General features: G+C 41.7%; 1 protein-coding gene across 1 annotated transcript in view; it reads right to left on the reverse strand.

Annotated features, from left to right (window-relative positions):
- Nucleotides 1-19,314: 19,314 nt before the first annotated feature.
- Nucleotides 19,315-21,186, reverse strand: part of CNPY3 (canopy FGF signaling regulator 3) — a 329,077-nt gene continuing 327,205 nt past the window's right edge. Inside the window, exon 7 of the mRNA XM_053712797.1 lies at nt 19,315-20,534. Coding sequence (XP_053568772.1) covers nt 20,329-20,534 — 206 coding nt within the window. The 3' untranslated portion in view covers nt 19,315-20,328. The remainder of the gene's footprint in view (nt 20,535-21,186) is intronic.

Raw genomic sequence — 21,186 nt, forward strand, 5'->3', positions numbered from 1 at the left:
TCCGTTTCTGCGAAAGGGACGAAAATTAGGCTTATTTTTAGCCTTAAAAGACCTATCCTGTGGGAGGGCGTGGCCCTTTCCTCCAGTGATGTCTGAAATAATCTCTTTCAAATCTGGTCCAAATAATGTTTTACCTTTGAAAGGAATGTTAAGTAATTTTGTCTTGGATGACACATCCGCTGACCAAGACTTTAGCCAAAGCGCTCTGCGCGCCACGATAGCAAACCCTGAATTTTTCGCCGCTAATCTAGCTAATTGCAAAGCGGCATCTAAAACAAAAGAGTTAGCCAATTTAAGTGCTTGAACTCTGTCCATAACCTCCTCATACGAAGATTCTCTACTGAGCGACTTTTCTAGTTCCTCGAACCAGAAGCACGCTGCTGTAGTGACAGGAACAATGCATGAAATTGGTTGTAGAAGGAACCCTTGCTGTACAAAAATCTTTTTAAGCAAACCCTCTAATTTTTTATCCATAGGATCTTTAAAAGCACAACTGTCTTCGATAGGAATAGTAGTGCGTTTGTTTAGAGTAGAAACCCCCCCTCGACCTTGGGGACTGTCTGCCATAAGTCCTTTCTGGGGTCGACTATAGGAAATAATTTCTTAAATATAGGGGGGGGGAACAAAAGGTATGCCGGGCCTTTCCCACTCTTTATTTACTATGTCCGCCACCCGCTTGGGTATAGGAAAAGCGTCGGGGGGCACCGGAACCTCTAGGAACTTGTCCATCTTACATAATTTCTCTGGAATGACCAAATTGTCACAATCATCCAGAGTAGATAACACCTCCTTAAGCAGTGCGCGGAGATGTTCTAATTTAAATTTAAATGTCACAACATCAGTTTCAGCTTGATGAGAAATTTTTCCTGAATCTGAGATTTCTCCATCAGACAAAACCTCCCTCATGGCCCCTTGAGATTGGTGTGAGGGTATGTCAGAACAAATATCATCAGCGCCCTCCTGCTCTTCAGTGTTTAAAACAGAGCAATCGCGCTTTCTCTGATAAGTAGGCATTTTGGATAAAAGATTTGCTATGGAGTTATCCATTACAGACGTTAATTGTTGCATGGTAATAAGTATTGGCGCACTAGATGTACTAGGGGCCTCCTGTGTGGGCAAAACTGGTGTAGACACATTAGGGGATGATGTAGTATCATGTTTACTCCCCTCATTTGAGGAATCATCTTGGGCAATATCATCATCTGTGGCATTTCTGTCCTTACTTTGTTTGGACACTATGGCAGACTTATCACATAAATTTAAATGGGGAGACACATTGGCTTTCATACATATAGAACATAGCTTATCTGATGGTACAGACATGTTAAACAGGCTTAAACTTGTCAACCAAGCACAAAAAACGTTTTAAAATAAAACCGTTACTGTCTCTTTAAATTTCAAACTGAAAACACTTTATTACTGAATATGTGAAAAAGTATGAAGGAATTGTTAAAAAAATTTCACCACAGTGTCTTAAAGCATTAAAAGTATTGCACACCAAATTTCAGAGCTTTAACCCTTAAAATAACGGAACCTGAGCCGTTTTTACATTTAACCCCTATACAGTCCCAGCTATATGCTTTGCTGAGACCCAACCAAGCCCAGAGGGGAATACGATACCAAATGACGCCTTCTATAAGCTTTTTCAGTGATTCTTAGCTCCTCACACATGCATCTGCATGCCTTGCTCTCCAAAAACAACTGCGCATTAATGGCGCGAAAATGAGGCTCTGTCTATAACTAGAAAGGCCCCCATCTGAAAAAGGTGTCCAACACAGTGCCTGCCGTTTTTCTAAACGTTCCCCAAGATTATAATACCAATTATTAGTTAGAATCTGCATAATATGCCTAGTAAAGCAATCGTTTTAGCCCAGAAAAATGTCTACCAGTTTTTAAGCCCTTTTTGAAGCCCTTTATTCTTTTATGTTTAACTAAGAAAATGGCTTACCGGTCCCCATGAGGGGAAATGACAGCCTTCCAGCATTACATGGTCTTGTTAGAAATATGGCTAGTCATACCTTAAGCAGAAAAGTCTGCTAACTGTTTCCCCCAACTGAAGTTACTTCATCTCAACAGTCCTGTGTGGAAACAGCAATCAATTTTAGTTACTGTCTGCTAAAATCATCTTCCTCTTACAAACAGAAATCTTCATCCTTTTTCTGTTTCAGAGTAAATAGTACATACCAGCACTATTTTAAAATAACAAACACTTGATAGAAGAATAAAAACTACATTTAAACACCAAAAAACTCTTAACCATCTCCGTGGAGATGTTGCCTGTGCAACGGCAAAGAGAATGACTGGGGTGGGCGGAGCCTAGGAGGGATCATGTGACCAGCTTTGCTGGGACTCTTTGCCATTTCCTGTTGGGGAAGAGAATATCCCACAAGTAAGGATGATGCCGTGGACCAGACACACCAATGTTGGAGAAATACTACCTGCCCCCAGGGTACTTCGAATCAAGTTTCCAACCCTTCAGACCAGCTACACAGTCCAGGAGACCGAGTTACTGTTTGCTGCTGCTAAGCCTGAAGAAATTGCGTCTAAATAGGCTCCGCCCCTTAAGGTCAAAAGTTGGAGTAGGCCCAAACAAAACCGCATGGAAATGCAGTTTTGCACTAAAGTAAAAATACACACACAATATAACCCTCAAGCATAAAACCAATACGTTTTAAGTGCCAAAAATAAAAAACATAGAACATTGTTTTTTATATTGTCTCCCATGTCACATAATACCAAATATCAACTAATGATAAATATAAAATAGGGACTACAGTAACACCCCTCTTATTAAAATAGGCTTACCCCATTCCCATACAGGGAAATAATGCCAGCCAGTTCTGATACACCAAGTCTCCTCAGAAAAAAAGGCTGCACATACCTTAACGATGTTTGTAGCATGAAACCGGTCTCCACACTGAAGATGTCTCATGGTTACCTTCAGAAGTCTTTGTGGGAACCAGCGTGGATCTTCGTTACAAATGCTAAGATCATCAAACCTCAGGGCAGAAATCTTCTTCCATATCCCCCTGAGGAAAATAGTACGCACCGGTACCATTTAAAATAAAAAACTTCTTGATTGAATTAACTAAAACTAACACCTTACTTTACCATGTCTTCCTAGTATAACACAGGCAAAGAGAATGACTGAGGGTGGAGGGGAAGGGGAGGGGCTATATATACAGCTCTGCTGTGGTGCTCTTTGCCACTTCCTGTTAGCAGGAAGTTAATATCCCACAAGTAAGGATCAAGTCTGTGGACTCGTCATATCTTTGTAAAAGAAATGAAAAGGTCTTACCAGAATTTATGCCGTGGAACAGAAACACGGCCCTTCAAGTGTGACAGTGTCATGATTCCTTCTGGCCCCTCCCCCTTTACCTTTATAAGGACTCATTCATGTGCAAACAAGAGCTTAGTAATTTGTTTGGTAACCTGACAGAAGCTTAGCCTCAGCACGTTCAGTGCAATATCTACTCAAAACTTGGATTACAACTGCTGAAGTAATTTATAATAAGAGGATTTCATCTGTACATATGCTATCAAGGACCTCCTCTACATTAATACAGTTTATTACGAACTTTAACCTGTAAAAAGTATACTGCTGAGCATAGAACTTCCGGACTGCACCTTTTAATCTCTACGGTCCCTGCAACTTAGCATACCAGCTTAATCAAAATAGTACTTGTAGAGAAGGAAAAACATAATTTATGTAAGAACTTACCTCATAAATTCATTTCTTTCATATTGGCAAGAGTCCATGAGCTAGTGACATATGGGATATACAATCCTACCAGGAGGGGCAAAGTTTCCCAAACCTCAAAATGCCTATAAATACACCCCTCACCACACCCACAATTCAGTTTAATGAATAGCCAAGCAGTGGGGTGATAAAGAAAGGAGTAGAAAGCATCAACAAAGGAAATTTGGAAATAATTGTGCTTTATACAAAAAAATCATAACCACCATAAAAAGGGTGGGCCTCATGGACTCTTGCTAATATGAAAGAAATTAATTTATCAGGTAAGTTCTTACATAAATTATGTTTTCTTTCATGTAATTGGCAAGAGTCCATGAGCTAGTGACATATGGGATATCAATACCCAAGATGTGGAGTCTTCCACTCAAGAGTCACTAGAGAGGGAGGGAATAAATTAATCCACAACCCCAAAAAATAAGTTTATTTTCATTTTTGAAAGAAAAAAACTTAAATCAAAAGCAGAAGAATCAAACTGAAACAGCTGCCTGAAGAACTTTTCTACCAAAAACTGCTTCCGAAAAAGCAAATACATAAAAACGGTAGAATTTAGTAAATGTATGCAAAGAGGACCAAGTCGCTGCTTTGCAAATCTAATCAACTGAAGCTTCATTCTTAAAAGCCCACGAAGTGGAGACTGAACTAGTAGAATGAGATATAATTCTCTGAGGCGGGGCTTGACCCGACTCCAAATAAGCTTGAAGAATCAAAAGCTTTAACCAAGAGGCCAAGGAAATAGCAGAGGCCTTCTGACCTTTCCTAGGACCAGCAAATATAACAAATAGACTAGAAGTCTTCCTGAAATCTTAAGTAGTTTCAACATAATATTTCAAAGCTCTCACCACATCCAAAGAATGTAAGGATCTTTCCAAAGGATTCTTAGGATTAGGACACAAGGAAGGGACAACAATTTCTCTACTAATGTTGTTAGAATTCACAACCTTAAGGAAAAATTCAAATGAAGTCCGCAAAAACGCCTTATCCTGATGAAAAGTCAGAAAAGGAGATTCACAAGAAAGAGCAGACAGCTCAGAAACTCTTCTAGCAGAAGAGATAGCCAAAAGGAACAACACTTTCCAAGAAAGTAGTTTGATGTCCAAAGAATGCATAGGCTCAAATGGAGGAGCCTGTAAAGCCTTCAGAAACAAATTAAGACTCCAAGGAGGAGAAATTGATTTAATGACAGGCTTAATACGAACTAAAGCCTGTACAAAACAGTGTATATCAGGAAGTATAGCAATCTTTCTGTGAAATAAAACAAAAAGATTTGAGATTTGTCCTTTCAAGGAACTTGCAGACAAAACCTTATCCAAACCAACCTGAAAAAACTGTAAAAATTCTAGGAATTCTAAAAGAATGCCAGGAGAATTCATGAGAACACCATGAAATGTAAGTCTTTCAAACTCTATAATAAATCTTCCTAGAGACTGATTTACGAGCTTGTAACATAGTATCAATCACTGAGTCAGAGAAACCTCTATGACCTAGTACTAAGCATTCAATTTCCATACCTTCAAATGTAATGATTTGAGATCCTGATGGAAAAATGGACCTTGATATAGTAGGTCTGGCCGTAACAGAAGTGGCCAAGGCGGACAACTGGACATCCGAACCAGATCCGCATACCAAACCCTGTGTGGCCATGCTGGCACTACCAGCAACACAAATGATTGTTCCATGATAATTTTGGAAAACACTCATGGAAGGAGAACTAAAGGCGGGAAGATATAAGCAGGATGATAACACCAAGGAAGAGTCAGCGCATCCACTGCTTCCGCCTGAACATCCCTGGACCTGGACAGGTATCTGGGAAGTTTCTTGTTTAGATGAGAGGCCATGAGATCTAACTCTGGAGGACCCCACATCTGAACAATCTGAGAAAAAAACATCTGGATGAAGAAACCACTCCCCTGGATGTAAAGTCTAGCGGTTGAGATAATCCGCTTCCCAATTGTCTACACCTGGGATATGCACCGCAGAGATTAGACAGGAGCTGGATTCCGCCCAAACAAGTCTTCGAGATACTTCTTTCATAGCTTGGGGACTGTGAGTCCCACCCTGATGATTGACATATGCCACTGTTGTGATAATGTCTGTCTGAAAACAAATGAACGGTTCTCTCTTTAACAGAGGCCAAAACTGAAGAGCTCTGAGAATTGCACGGAGTTCTAATATATGTATTGGAAATCTCGCCTCTTGAGATTTCCAAACCCCTTGTGCTGTCAGAGATCCTCAAACAGCTCCCCAACCTGAAAAACTTGCATCTGTTGTGATCACAGTCCAGGTTGGCCAAACAAAAGAAGCCCCTTGAACTAAATGATGGTGATCTATCCACCATGTCAGAGAGTGTCGTACATTGGGATTTAAGGATATTAAATTGAGATATCTGTGTATAATCCCTGCACCATTGATTCAGCATACAAAGCTGAAGAGGTCTCATGTGAAAATGAGCAAAGGGGATCGCGTCCGATGCTGCAGTCATGAGACCTAAAACTTCCATGCACATAGCCACTGAAGGGAATGACTGAGACTGAAGGTGCCGGCAGGCTGCAACCAATTTTAAACGTCTCTTGTCTGTTAGAGACAGAGTCATGGACACTGAATCTATCTGGAAGCCTAAAAAGGTGACCTTTGTCTGAGGAATCAAGAAACTTTTTGGTAAATCGATCCTCCAACCATGTATCCGAAGAACCAATTCTAGTTGATTTGTGTGAGATTCTGCAGTACGTAAAGATTGAGCTAGTACCAAAATATCGTCCAAATAAGGAAACACCGCAATACCCTTGTGACAGACCCTTCTGTCAGTACTGAAAGAGTTAACTTTGTTCAGCTTTAAGAAGCTATTATCTAAAGACAAGGTTGCTAGCCTCAGCTATTGTGTACTGTAATTAAGTTTAGTGATAAACATTCATATTGTTTAATCACATCCAGAGAGCAGACGCCCAAGTGATAAGAAAGACTAAATTGTTTATCTGCTTAAGTAATGTAATTCTATTGTATCATGTCAAAGGGCGTTTTCCCTCTATCTAATGTACAATATTCTTTCAACCCCCCCATCTGGGGTCAGACCTGCATAAATACTGGGCATATAGCCTTCAATAAAGTGCATTCTGTTTTTACCTTCAATGTGGAGCCTGGTCTCATGTTTGAGGGGGGAACTGGCTGGGTTGTTAGTTGCTGATCCCATCTTCAGGACATCGTTCACCTGGTATTAACCCTTGGTATCCTGTTGGTACCGTAACATTGGTGGCAAGCGACGGGATGATCCTCATCGCCCAGAAGAGCAACTACACAAGCCAGTAACCTCAGGAAGAGGGGGATTATTACAATACTGACCAAGATGGAAGGAGTACCAGGGACCGAAGGAACCAATGGGCCCAGCATATCAGACAGAACCCCCAAAGAAGAAAGCTTTGATCGGGCGGTTAAAATAAGACTGGCACATTATGGCCCCAACCCATCTGCCGAAATTATCGACCTGGTCATAGCAGCTGTGGAGGCCAACCTACTTCGACAAAGCAGCGCTGCAGCAGCCCCAGCGGAAAAGAGAAAAGTAAATTTTGCAGCTTTTAAAAACTTCCTGGAAACAGGAGAGATTGATGGGTACCTTGCGGATTTTGAGAGGCAATGTGCACTACACAAGGTACCCACAGAGGACTGGGTCATGATATTATCCGGAAAATTATCCGGCAGGGCCATCGAGGCTTTTCGGGCCATTCCAGATGAGGAAGTCGGGGATTATAATACTGTAAAAGAGGCTCTGCTCTTCAGGTATGCGGTTACACCGGAGGCGGTTCAGAGACACTATTAAATTAGCTGGTGATTCCTACGTCGAGTGGGCATGTAAGGTGCACCACACAGCATCTCACTGGATGGCGGGGTGCCAAGCCGTGTCTGGGGAAGAGGTGCTGCAGCTATTCCTGTTGGAACATTGCTTTGACAAGTTATCAGCAGGAGTTAGAGAGTGGGTTCGGGACCGTAAACCCTCCACCCTGCATGAAGCTGCTCGCCTGGCAGATGAGTATACGGATGCCTGCAAACTGGACACTGCTACCACTAAGCTCCCTGCTAGAGTGGAGTACAGACCCCCAGTCACCCCAGCAGCTGCCAGTTACCAACCCCCGGCGCACCGCTATACCACACCGCCTTCCGCCACGAACTACCCTCAGAGAGCCCGGTTCAATTCACGGGGCTACTCACAGCCTATTAGGTGCTTTGGATGTAAGCAACTTGGGCACAAAAGACCAGAGTGTCCCCTAAATGCAGCGAACCAAGCACAGTCCTGGAGAAGACCCGCCGGCGGAATCCCACGTAACCCTCAGCCTGCGGCCCACTGCGTAGAGGTGGAAAAATGATGGTGCATCCTACATTAAGCAGACCTTGTGCAAGCTGCCCACTGGAATAACCGGCAACTGGTTAAAGTGAATGGGAAGGAGGTTAGTGGTTTACGGGATACTGGTGCTACCATGACCTTGCTCCAAAAGAACTTGGTGTCTGAGAACCAGCACACCAGAGACACTGTGGCTGTGAGGGTAGCAGGGGGCGCTGTGTTCCGCCTACCTGTTGCCCGGGTACATTTGAATTGGGGAGTGGGCTCTAGACATGTGAATGTGGGGGTCATGAAGGACTTACCAGCTGATGTTCTCCTTGGAAATGACTTGGCCCACCTTGTTTCTGCCTACGCTCCCATGGGTCCCACCGATGTTAACCCTGTGACTACCCGTGCCCAGATCTGTGCCGCAGAGACTGACCCACCTGCTGCTGAGCCCCAGGACGCTGAGCTCATTAAATCTCTATCAGCTATTGATACATGGAAGTCCCGTTACAATGCGCTGATGAAGGAGAAGAGTCAAGCAGAGGATGAAATGGTCACGTTAAACAATCACGTAACAGTGCTAGCGGGAGAGAAGAGGAGCGCAGAGGAAAAAGCGCGTTTAGAACGGGAATCTCTGCTAGACAAGCTGCACCGACAGACTGCAGAAAACACCAGCTTGAGAGTGGAACATGAAACATTAACGACAAACTTAGCGACACTGGAGAAGCTGACGCTGGCTCATAGTGAGGTGCAGCAACTCAAGGGCACCCTATATCAGTATGAAGGGATTGTGGATACCTATAAAGAGCAGGTACAAAAACCACGTAAAGAAGCCGATGAGATTTTGAAGGACTGTTTAGCCCTAGTCTGGGCACTGAAGAGGTTGAACCCTTATTTATAAGGGCAGGAATTCTCTCTCATAACGGGAATACAGATGGATTGTCCCGGCAAATTGACATGCCTACCACCTCCTAGTCCGGTCATCCCCAGGTTGAACTGCCAAAGGGTCAAGCCGGGTCTGCCGGAGTGTTCCACAAGGGGGGAGCTATGTGACAGACCCTTCTGTCAGTACTGAAAGAGTTAACTTTGTTCAGCTTTAAGAAGCTATTTTCTAAAGACAAGGTTGCTAGCCTCAGCTATTGTGTACTGTAATTAAGTTTAGTGATAAACATTCACATTGTTTAATCACATCCAGAGAGCAGACGCCCATGTGATAAGAAAGACTAAATTGTTTATCTGCTTAAGTAATGTAATTCTATTGTATCATGTCAAAGGGCGTTTTCCCTCTATCTAATGTACAATATTCTTTCAACCCCCCATCTGGGGTCAGACCTGTATAAATACTGGGCATAAAGCCTTCAATAAAGTGCATTCTGTTTTTACCTTCAATGTGGAGCCTGGTCTCATGTTTGAGGGGGGAACTGGCTGGGTTGTGAGTTGCTGATCCCATCTTCAGGACATCGTTCACCTGGTATTAACCCTTGGTATCCTGTTGGTACAGTAACAACCCTGTTCTCTAATTACAGAGAGTAGGACACCCAGAATCTTTGAAAAGATTCTTGGAGCGGTTGCTAGGCCAAATGGAAGAGCAACAAATTGGTAATGCTTGTCTAGAAAAGAGAATCTCAGAAACTGAAAATGTTCTGGATGAATCGGAATATGAAGGTATGCATCCTGCAAGTTCATTGTAGACATATAATGTCCTCGCTGAACAAAAGGCAGAATAAATTTTCCTTCTTTGGGACAATGAATAGATTTGAATAAAACCCCAAACCTTGTTCCAGAAGAGGAACTGGCATGATTACCCCTGAAGACTCCAGGTCTGAAACACACTTCAGGAAAGCCTGAGCTTTTACTGGATTTTACTGGGATACGTGAGAGAAAAAATCTTCACAGGAGGTCTTACTCTGAATCCTATTCAATACCCTTGAGAGACAATGCTCTGAATCCATTGATTTTGAACAGATTTTATCCAAATATCCTTGAAAAACCTTAATCTGCCCCCTACCAGCTGAGCTGGAATGAGGGCCGCACCTTAATGCAGACTTAGGGGCTGACTTTGGTTTCCTAAAAGGCTTGGATTTATTCCAATTTGAGGAAGGTTTCCAATTGGAGGCAGATTCCTTGGGGGGAGGATAGAGTTTTCATTCCCTATTCTGACAAAAGGAACGAAAACGGTTAGAAGCCTTAGATTTACCCTTAGGTTTTTTATCCTGAGGCAGAAAAACTCCTTTTCCTCCAGTAACAGTTGAAATAATAGAATCCAACTGAGAACTAAATAAATTATTACCTTGGAAAGAAAGAGATAGTAATCTAAATTTAGATGTCATATCAGCATTCCAAGATTTAAGCCACAAAGCTCTTCTAGCTAATATAGCTAAAGACATGGATCTAACATCACAAATAAAATGATTAGCATGTTGCAGTAAGCAAATAATGCTAGATACGTCAGAATCCAATTCTTGTTGCGCTAAATTCTCCAACCAGAAAGTTGATGCAGCCGCAACATCAGCCAAAGAAATTGCAGGTCTGAGAAGATGACCTGAATATAAATAGGCCTTCTTTAGATAAGATTCAAGCTTTCTATCTAAAGGATCCTTAAAGGAAGTACTATCTATCATAGGAATAGTAGTACGTTTAGCAAGAGTAGAAATAGCCCCATCAATTTTGGGGATCTTTTCCCAAAACTCTATAAATTTTGCTGGCAAAGGATACAATATTTTAAACCTTAAAAAAGGAATAAAAGAAGTACCTGGCTTATTCCATTCCTTAGAATCATATCAGAAATAGCCTCAGGAATAGGAAAAACCACAGGAGGTTTAAAAACAGCATTTAAACGTTTATTAGACTGAATGTCAGTAGGACTGGTTACCTCAGCAATCCAAAGTAATTAACACTTCTTAATAAAGAACGCATATACTCAATTTTAAATAAATAAGTAGATTTGTCAGTGTCAATGTCTGAGGAGGATCTTCTGAATCAGATAGATCCTCATCAAAAAAGGATAAATTATCATATTGTTGGTCATTTGAAATTTCATCAACTAAATGAGAAGTTTTAAAAGACCTTTTACGTTTATTTGAAGGTGGAAATGCAGACAAAGCCTTCAGAATAGAATCAGAAACAAATTCTTTAAAAATTTACAGGTATATTATGCACATTAGAAGTTGAAGAAACTGCAACTGGCAATGTACTATTACTGATGGACACATTATCTGAATGTAAAAGTTTATCAAAACAACTATTACAAATGACATTCGGCGCCATAATTTCTACAACTTTACAACAAATGCACTTAGCTTTTGTAGAACCGATGTCAGGCAGCAATGTTCCAGCAGAAGCTTCTGAGGCAGGGTCAGATTGAGACATCTTGCAAAATGTAAGAGAAAAAACAACATATAAAGCAAAATTATCTATTTCCTTATATGACAGTTTCAGGAATGGGAAAAAATGCAAATAGCATAGTCCTCTGATAGAGAAAAAAAAAATCAAGAGGCAAACATCAATGGGGTATTGAAATAATGAAAAAGTTTGGCGCCAAAAAATGACGCACAACGTAACTAAACTTTTTTGGCGCCAAAAAATAACCGGAAATGACACACTTGCGTCACTAATGACGCAACCGTGTGAAAGGTCTCGGTGTCAAGTATGACGCCGGAAATGACGAACTTGTGTCATAGACGTACCTTTTCGCGCCCAAAAAAAAATTTGCGCCAAAAAATGATGCAATAAAGTTTAGCATTTGTCGCACCCGCGGGCCTAATACCGCCCGCAATTTGTAAGAAGTAGTCAATTGAAAAAAAGACTAAACCCCAGGTAAGAAATAAATTTCATTTTTAAAAGATGTTTATATTCCCCAAATATGAAACTGACAGTCTGCAGAAGGAAATACATGAACCTGACTCATGGCAAATATAAGTACAATACATATATTTAGAACTTTATATAAATGCATAAAGTGCCAAACCATAGCTGAGGTGCCTTAAGTAATAAAAAACATACTTATCAAAAGACACCCATCCACATATAGCAGATAGCCAAACCAGTACAGAAACAGTTATCAGTAGAGGTAATGGTAATTTGAGAGTATATCGTCGATCTGAAAAGGGAGGTAGGAGATGAATCTCTACGACCGATAACAGAGAACCCATGAAATAGACCCCCGTTAGGGAAATCATCGTATTCAATAAGTGATACTCCCTTCACGTCCCTCTGACATTCGCTGTACTATGAGAGGAATCGGGCTTCAACAATGCTGAGAAGCGCATATCAACGTAGAAATCTTAGCACAAACTTACTTCACCACCTCCATAGGAGGCAAAGTTTGTAAAACTGAATTGTGGGTGTGGTGAGGGGTGTATTTATAGGCATTTTGAGGTTTGGGAAACTTTGCCCCTCCTGGTAGGATTGTATATCCCATATGTCACTAGCTCATGGACTCTTGCCAATTACATGAAAGAAATACAGCCGTCTTCATAACCTCTCAGCCTCCTCATTAACGCTGAATTTCGGAGCTGCTTGAACCAGGTCACATGACCGCAGCGCTTACCCGATACAAACAACAGATGTCCTTTCAGTCCACACTGGCTCTCTGAAGCCGTACGTTCAGTCGGATATGGGCTGCCGGGACAACTTAGCAACTGATTGTCTTTTCAGCTTGATCATAGCGTTTACATTACATTTCTTCCTAATCAGTGAGTGCTGAAATTGAGGAGTATATTCAGACACAGATCCGTGTTCCGCTCTATGAGTAACATACCTGAAACTCATCTTAAAGGGCCATACACTTCAAGAAACAACTGTAAGCAAACTGCATAATACTAATAATTCCTGTACCACAGAAAATCTGATTTGTAGTTGATAACTCCAATTCCTACTAAAATCACTCTCAACCAATTCCTGAATTCCAACATCCATTTGGTATTCTGTGGTTCTAGTGAAACAAACCAAACATAAATCTACAGTTGTGTTCCTATCCTATACAAATCCTGACATATTACTAAGCTGCTGCTATGGAACCAGTAGATTTACCCCAAGTTGTCTACAACCTCTCACAGCGTGTAGATCAATTAGGGCAAGGCCTTAGGGAACTCCAAGTGGAGAACCAAACCTTACGCGACATTATCAAGGATACCATGACTAAGAAAAGCTTGCATACAGAGGACCCAGAAACTCAGGTATCGGTACCTGAGACTTTTTCTGGTAACCGCAAGATGTACAGACATTTCAAAAATTCCTGTAGACTCTTATTTCAATTGAAACCTAAAACATATAGTACAGATAAGACCAAAGTCTTAACAATGATCTCTTTTCTAAGAGGAGAACCCAGAGTATGGGTAGATACTCTCTACGAAAATAACGATCCAAAGTTAAGGTCCTTAGACCAATTCATTACCACTATGGACGAACTCTACCAAGATACCAATTTACAGCTAACTGCAGAAAGCAACATGAGAAACCTCAGACAAGGGCGCCGCCCTGTCGAGGATTATATTACAGAGTTCAAACAGTGTTCCACTGACTCTCTGTGGAACGCTATAGCCCTTAAAAATCAGTTCAGAATCGGACTGTCTGATTCTATCAAGGACGAACTAGCGCTGATCAACCTTCCAGAGACATTGGAAGCTCTCATGAGACTAGTCATTCAGATAGACCGAAGACTTCGGGAGAGAAGGTCAGAACGTAGTTCCCATTAATTCAACTATAGATCTTCCACTTCAACTCGTACCTGTATACCTCCCAGGAATTCTCCAGAACCTATGGAGATAGGAGTAACACGTGGACCTCTGACATCGGAAGAACGGTCTCGCAGGAGACAACAAGTACTGTGCATGTACTGTGCAGACCCAAAGCATACAGTGAAGGAGTGTCCTATCCTTCTAAAAAATAAAAACAGTAAGTGTACACACATTCATATGACTTACCATGTAAATGGTACACACACTCATTGTCACCTTTCTTTGACTTTACAGTGGCATCGAGGCAGAGTGGAGACTGACGCCATAGTGGACTCTGGTGCATATGGCAACTATATAGATAAAGATGTTGAAATTAACAATAAAATTCCTTTGGTGTGTAAGCAACAAGCAGTGTCCATTAGTCTTATTGACGGCTCCACCATTCAGACAGGTCCGATTACACATCAGACACTACCATTGAAAGTACTAACATCTAGTGGTCATACAAAATTTATTGAATTTGATGTTCTGCCCTCTCCTCTCTTTCCCATAGTTTTAGGCCTTAGCTGGCTTCAACTCCATCAACCGTTGATTGACTGGAAAACCTTATCTGTAGACTTCCAGTCCCCTTATTGCAAGGAATCTTGTTATCCACAAAAACATATACTACAACTAAGCGATGCTGAGTTTATTCTACCTGAAGAATACACAGACGTTTCCAGTGTTCAGTAAGAAAGAGGCAGAAACTTTACCTCCACATCGCAAATACGACTGTCCCATTGACCTACAACCAGGGGCTGTAGTACCTTTTCGGACATCTCTACCCTCTGAGTCAACCGGAACTGCAACATCTTAAGTCATATCTTGATGAGAATCTGCGAAAGGGATTCATTAGACTGTCCACTTCGCCAGCAGGAGCAGGTATGTTCTTTGTTAGGAACAAGGACTCAACTCTCAGACCTATCATCGGCTACAGAGAACTGAATAAGAAAACAATAAAAAAAAAAAAAAAAAAAAAAGATACCCACTTCCACTTATCCCCAAACTAATAGAAAGACTCCAAGACGCAAAGGTGTTTACCAAACTTTATCTAAGAGGAGCATACAATTTAGTCAGAATACGCAAAGGAGATGAGTGGCTTACCGCTTTCCACACAAGATATGGATTGTACAAATACCTGGTGATGCCTTTCGGGCTTTGCAATGCCCCTGAAACCTTTCAATATTTCAACAATGACGTCTTGATCTTCTGGACCTCTGCCTAGTCATTTACCTCTATGACATCCTGATTTACTCCAAGAATCTACCAGAACATATTCATCATGTCAGATCCATACTCTCTAGACTCCGCACCCATCACCTATATGCTAAACCGGAAAAGTGTGTATTCCACAGTGATAATATATCCTTTTTAGGCTACCATATCAGCCCAGCTGGTATAAGAATGCAAGACACTAAGGTACAAGCTATCGTCGAATGGAAACAACCCTCAAATAAAAAGGAACTTCAACGCTTCCTCGGGTTTGCAAATTACTACTGCAAATTCATAAAGGATTTCTCTAAGGTAGTAAAACCTCTTACCACTCTCACTGGTTCTGTTTCGTTCCGTTGGACTGAGCTTACAGATAAAGTCTTTCAAGAATTAAAAACCCGTTTTACAACCGCTCCTATACTTCACTTCCCTGATCCTGCCCTACAATACGTATTGTAGGTTGACTCTTCAGATTATGCCATAGTTGCTGTTTTGTCACAATGTTTAACTCCAGCTACTCCACTCCACCCAGTTGTTTTCTTGTCTAAGATTCTCTCACCTGCTGAAAGGAATTATCCTATTGGCGATAAAGAACTTTTGGCTATAAAACGTTCTCTGGAGACATCTGCTGGAGGGGACTGTTCTCCCTATAACTGTCTATACCGATCACAAAAACCTGGAGTCCATTCAAAATAATAAAACCTTATCCGCCAGACAGGTGAGGTGGAGTCTATTCTTCTCGAGGTTTAACTTCAACATCATCTACAGACCCACCAACAAGAATGGTAAGGCAGATGCCCTTTCTCGTAAGGACCCTATACCCATTTATCCAGTGTCTAAACAGGCTATCATACCTTCTAAACGATTTCTGGGAGTAACCACTGACTTAACTCAAGAGGTACTCAGATCATTGCAACAAGATACTGACATACCATACAAGGTTGTAATCCAAAAACATGACGGTCTTTACTACTATAACAATAGGATATATATACCTTGTTCTCTTAGACCACAGATCCTACATCTCTACCATGATTCTCCATTATCAGGTCATCAATGAGTTAAACGTACATGGGAACGAATCTCAAGATGTTACTTGCACCATCTGTACTACCTGTAAATCAGAACACCTACAGCCATATGGGTTTCTAATGCCACTATACATACCTGAGAGACCATGGCACCAAGTAGGCTTGGACTTCATAGTTGACCTTCCAGCATCACAGAACCAAACTACGGTCTTAGTTGTAGTAGACCACTTGACAAAGATGGCTCATTTCATCCCACATCATAAGGTCCCAACCTCAACCGAGACAGCAGAGTTGTTCCTAAAGCACATAGTCAGACTCCATGGACTACCCCCTGTTTTAATATCCGACAGAGGTACCCAGTTTACCTCTAGTTTCTGGAGACAGCTCTGTGAGATTCTAAAGATTGAACATCGCTTCTCGACGTCGTTTCATCCACAAACCAACAGACAAGTGGAGCAACTAAACCAGTGGTTGGAGCAGTATCTCCGATGTTATTGCTCACAACATCAATCTGATTGGGTAAAGTATTTACCCATGGCTGAGTTTGCCTATAATGACTCTGTTAATTCCACTACTCAGTTGACACCGTTCTATGCAAATTATGGGTATCACCCATCGATATCATTTGCTTCCGGAGTTGTTTCTTCTTCCCATGTCGATACGTTAACCAACCCGTTGTTAGAAACTTTTAAGAACCTAAGAAACAACACCAGTGAAGCACAAACATACTAAAAGAGGTTTTATGACCTAAGACGAGAAACTCCTAAATACTCAGCCGGGGGATAAGGTCTGGCTGTCCACCAAAAATATCAGACTACACATACCAAGTAAAAAATTGTAAATGAAAACGCAGTCACCTTGGACTTGCCTTCCACTTTACGCATCCACCCCACTTTCCATGTTTCTCTACTGAAACCAGCAAGGGAGATGAGGGACCCTAATGGAGTAGAACCCCCTTCTGCAATCCCTGATCTTTCTGAGGAATACGAAGTGCAGCGGTTGTTGGATTCCAGATATCATAGACACCAGCTACAGTATTTAGTGCGCTTGAAAGGTTATACTAGTCAAGACGATTCCTGGGAACCCTCAACTAATATTCATGCACCCAGATTAGTTGCTAATTATCATCACCGTTACCCTGATCGTCCCAGGTCTTAAGCTGTAGTACAGCTTGCTTGACTGGGGGGTCATGTCATGATTCCTTCTGGCCCCTCCATCTTTACATTTATAATACTTTACTCATTCAGGTGCAAAAAAGTGCTTAGTAATTTGTTTGGTAACCTGACAGAAGCTTAGCCTCAGCACGTTCAGTGCAATCTCTACTCAAAACTTGGATTACAACTGCTGAAGTAATTTATAATAAGAGGATTTCATCTGTACATATGCTATCAAGGACCTCCTCTACATTAATACAGTTTATTACGAACTTCAAGCTGTAAAAAGTATACAGCTGAGCATAGAACTTCCGGACTGCACCTTTTAACCTCTATGGTCCCTGCAACTTAGCATTTACCTAAATACAGCTTGGATAAAACTTAAGCACAGCGCTCAGCTATACCAGCTAAGGACAGCGTAATCAAAATAGTACTTGTAGAGAAGGAAAATACAGCAGTCTTCATAACCTCTCAGCCTCCTCATTAAAGCTGAATTTCGGAGCTGCTTGAAACAGGTCACATGACTGCAGCGCTTACCCAATACAAACAACAGCTGTTCTTTCAGTCCACACTGGCTCTCTGAAGCCGTACTTTCAGTCGGATACGGGCTGCCTGGACAACTTAGCAACTGATTGTCTTTTCAGCTTGATCATAGCGTTTACATTACGTTTCTTCCTAATCAGTGAGTGCTGAAATTGAGTATATTCAGACACAGATCCGTGTTCCGCTCTATGAGTAACATACCTGAAACTCATCTTAAAGGGCCATACACTTCAAGAAACAACTGTAAGCAAACTGCATAATACTAATAATTCCTGTACCATATTTTATGAGAACTTCCTTTCAGGAAAACTACCACAGAAAATCTTATTTGTAGTTGATAACTCCAATTCCTACTAAAATCACTCTCAACCAATTCCTGAATTCCAACATCCATTTGGTATTCTGTGGTTCTAGTGAAACAAACCAAACAATTCTACAGTTGTGTTCCTATCCTATACAAATCCTGACAGACAGATAGTAGCATTGCTTATGACATGGACTTGAGTTTAGAAAGCAGCCAGCGAAACACGTCAATGCCGATTGCTTATGGAGCTGTTAATATGAGTTGAGATGGTTTCGCAGAAAGACTCTCCCTGCATCTCTGGACTCTAACTTTCACCCATGCTCTCGCTGAGAGGCTGACAGGACTACTTAATACTCCAGTCCCATCTCGAAGAGTACTACCCTCTATAAGAGACTACACTGAAATCTTCTAACACTTCTCTGCAACCTCCTGTGACAAAAGGCAAAGAATGACTGGGTTTATGAGGAAGTGGGGGAGGTATTTAAGCCTTTGGCTGGGGTGTCTTTGCCTTCTCCTGGTGGCCAGGTTCAGTATTACCCACAAGTAAGGAATGCAGCTGTGGACTCTTACCATATTAAGAAGGAAACAGTCTCTGCAGAGATAATCTAAGTCTGTACTATCCTGTGCCTCACTCCCCCAAATTCCTTTGTTAAACACATAGGTAAAGCTCCTCAGACCCCTATCCAAGTAGTACCTGTAAGGAGAGAACTATTGGATAGCTCACAGGCAGTGAAGTGCCTGAGTCACTTACCTGGACTGAAGCCCCCATTCACTGTGTTTTACCAGCATGCTTTTCTTTCTCACAAATTGCTGATTAACTTTAGAGCCCATCCAGTGCAGGTAAATATACTGCAGAGGATACTGCGGATATACCTGTAACCCCTCAGGGTGAAGCTAGGGACAGGTCCCTCCGACGTCTGAGAGCAGTTAAGGCTGATAAGATTATCCAATAGGGTAGTGGAAAGAACATAACAGAGGTAATACTTACCCTTACTTTGAAGTTGCCTAGGGATACTGGGTCCTAAGTCAGGTGTAAACCCACAAACTTATATGAAAAAAGAAAAAAACTCTTTATAGTAGAGCACCTCTGAAATCTTCAACCTCTCTCCTTGGAGGCTAAGAACAAACTGGAGAGGGAAGGGAAGTGGGAGGAACTAAAGCTCATTGAGGGTTCTTGACCTCCTCCTGATAGGCTGACATATATCCCACATTATGAAGCTATGGACTCTCATCAGCTAAACAGAAATGCACTCAATTAACAAGAGTTTGCAGCGGACACCCATATTTCATTTAAATAATTTTATTTATCCTTCATTACAAAATAGAGCATGAGCAGGCAAGCTAGGACAAATATACAAATGACACAGATAGGATCCCATGGCAAAAACATGAAGTGCTGCACACAAGCCACACCAATGAGCAGCAGTGTAGGGTGAGATACAGCTAAGCGAGTCAGACAAGGAAGGCATCAAAAGTATTATAGAGGGATCAAAGTATAAGAGAAAAGCAGGTAGCAGGGAAGGATAAATATATTTATCAGTGGGGAGGCGGCGACACACACATAAGGGCTAAAAAGCTGATGACGAGGCCAGCATAGGCAAAATGTTACATAGAGAAACTATTATGAAATGTTCAGTCCTCTTCTCCAAGCCCTGCTCATTATAGGAGTATAAAAATAGCGCAACAGTAAAATCCACAAAAAATACTTTACCCACAGTCTCTGAGCTCTGGATCTCAGTGCCCAACAACCACAGGAGTTTAGGGATATCCGAGTCTGAGCACAAAGCAGGTAAGTTAATAAGTGGCTCAATCACTGACTGACCGTGCTCAGAACACTGGTATCCTTAATACCTTACCTAAGGATTATGGTTAAGAAACACTCGTCTAACATACTTCAGTGGGAGATCATAAAGACAAATAACCCAGACAGACACATGAGGACCCTATAGATCAATCACCCAGACACATAGGATGATCCTAGAGAGCAAAATCCCAGACACACAGTGCTGGTTCTATGAAAATAAAACAAAGGTGTGCAAAGTTCCAGTATGATGATGGCTGCGGCAGCACAAGATGCCAAAGTAACAGGGATCTGCAAAATGTTTGGCCAACATAACCAAGAGATAATAATGGTGTATAAACATGGTCCAAGGAGAGCAGACCTGCCAGGACGTCATTATCTCTCGAGTTACTGGAGCAGCTGACCGATAGTGACAGAATCATTGTGGCTAGGACACCATAGCGAGACACATGGGAAATAAAAAGGGAGGAGAAGCACTCATGTGAGTTAGAGCATTGCTAGAGCTCCTCTCTGGCTTTATCGGTCTGTGTGTCAGTTGTGCCTTGGTGTCTTTTGTCATTATCTTTATGGCTATTCTCTTTGTCAGTCACCAAGGTTTCTTTTTTGCTTCTGTTCCTCTTCTTCTCTCCTTCCTTCTTCTGTTTTTTATTTCCTTGTGATGGAGCGGTGTCTCCCTTCTTATCCCACTGTTCAGAAAGGCAACCTGCACACAACAAACCAAGAGTGAGACGCAATGTATACGGGATGTCCCTTTCTAACCACTCATTAGTGTAGTGTATACGGATGTCCCTTACTAACCACTCAGTGTAGTGTATACGGATGTCCCTTTCTAACCACTCATTAGTGTAGTATATACGGATGTCCCTTACTAACCACTCATTAGTGTAGTGTATACGGATGTCCCTTTCTAACCACTCATTAGTGTAGTGTATACGGATGTCCCTTACTAACCACTCATTAGTGTAGTGTATACGGATGTCCCTTTCTAACCACTCATTAGTGTAGTGTATACGGATGTCCCTTACTAACCACTCATTAGTATAGTGTATACGGATGGCCCTTACTAACCACTCATTAGTGTAGTGTATACGGATGGCCCTTACTAACCACTCATTAGTGTAGTGTATACGGATGTCCCTTACTAACCACTCATTAGTGTAGTGTATACGGATGTCCCTTACTAACCACTCATTAGTGTAGTGTATACGGATGTCCCTTACTAACCACTCATTAGTGTAGTGTATACGGATGTCCCTTACTAACCACTCATTAGTGTAGTGTATACGGATGTCCCTTACTAACCACTCATTAGTGTAGTGTATACGGATGTCCCTTTCTAACCACTCATTAGTGTA

This window comes from Bombina bombina, chromosome 4 (assembly GCF_027579735.1).
Source record: "Bombina bombina isolate aBomBom1 chromosome 4, aBomBom1.pri, whole genome shotgun sequence".
Classification (NCBI taxonomy): Eukaryota; Metazoa; Chordata; class Amphibia; order Anura; family Bombinatoridae; genus Bombina; species Bombina bombina.